The 1,320-nt window shown below is 53.6% G+C and overlaps 1 protein-coding gene across 1 annotated transcript; it reads left to right on the top strand.

Annotated features, from left to right (window-relative positions):
• Positions 1 to 664: 664 nt before the first annotated feature.
• LOC123176163 (senescence-specific cysteine protease SAG39-like) lies at positions 665 to 1,228 on the top strand. The gene has a single exon (XM_044590512.1). It carries the CDS (start codon positions 728 to 730, stop codon positions 1,226 to 1,228), a length of 501 nt encoding a protein of 166 aa, XP_044446447.1. The 5' UTR covers positions 665 to 727.
• Positions 1,229 to 1,320: the final 92 nt, after the last annotated feature.

Genomic DNA, 1,320 nt, shown 5'->3' with positions numbered 1-1,320 from the left:
CAGTTTTGCTAGGTCTCAGTCGACTTAGACTTCGTTATGTCTCGGTCGATGTTATATTCCATTGATCTTGCATTAAGATTCGTACAAAAAATTTCTTTCAGTTTTTTCTTTTTCTTCTCATATACTATATCACTTGAGTGAGACTTGGTTAAGTCTCAGTCGACTGAGACCTAGACACACCCTTATACTGATACATTTGATGTATCTACCACGATTTTTTGATAGAATGAGAAGTCATGCGTTTTGTCGTTCTCCTATGAAAATGTAAGCCAAACTTGTAATACATCGGCCAAACTATATATGGGAGAGTACTGCACGCTGATCCGGCCAATTTCGATCAGGCAGCAGCGTACTACTCCAGCTCTAAGCGTGTGCGACGGTATATGCATGTGGACAGCGCACTTTGCCTCACCATCGGGGAAACAAGAATTTTTTTTTGGAGAAGAAGAAGAAGAAGAAGAAGATACGCAGAGAGGAGAACAAGCACCGTCGTCGGATACAAACATCCATGGACTCCCAGTCAATACGTACGTACGACTACGGCGTATGAACGCGCGCGGATCCATCAACGAAAAATATGGAATCCGCTCGTATGCCCGTCTTGCTCGCCATGCGCGCGCGTATAAATAGAAGCGCGGGCAGCATGGTTGCTACGTGCTTAAGTAGCTCGCTCGTAAACCATTGCATTGCCAGAAGAAGCAAGCAAACTAGCTAGCTAGCTAGAAAAATGGCGCCGATTCACAGTAACAGCTCTCGCCGCCTCGACGGCACGGTGCTTGCGCTTCTGCTCGTGCTCGTGGCCGCCACTGCCTTTGTCGGCGCTGCCGCAGCGCGAGGGGACGCGCTGGCCGCCCGGCACGAGCGGTGGATGGCCAAGTACGGGCGCGCGTACACGGACGCTGCCGAGAAATTGCACCGGCAGGAGGTGTTCGCGGCCAACGCGCGCCACGTAGACGCTGTCAACCGGGCGGGCAACCGGACGTACACCCTCGGGCTCAACCAGTTCTCCGACCTCACCAACGAAGAGTTCGTGGAGAAGCACCTCGGGTACCGTCACCAGCCGGGCGGGCTCCGTCCCGAGGACACGCCGGTGGCCGCGGTGAACATGTCCAAGGCTCAGTTCCAGTCCACGCCGGACAGCTTGGACTGGAGGGCCCAGGGCGCCGTCACCCAAGTCAAGAACCAAGCCCCATGTGGTAAGGATCTGCAGGCCAAAGTTGGCAAATGAATAAATGTTGACACGTACGTAAAAACAACGTTGCGTCTGTGTAGGGAGTTGCTGGGCGTTCGCGGCGGTGGCGGCGACCGAGGGGCTCGTAC

This window comes from Triticum aestivum, unplaced genomic scaffold (genome assembly GCF_018294505.1).
Source record: "Triticum aestivum cultivar Chinese Spring unplaced genomic scaffold, IWGSC CS RefSeq v2.1 scaffold33151, whole genome shotgun sequence".
Lineage (NCBI taxonomy): Eukaryota > Viridiplantae > Streptophyta > Magnoliopsida > Poales > Poaceae > Triticum > Triticum aestivum.
This window is presented reverse-complemented; position numbering and strand designations above follow the sequence as displayed.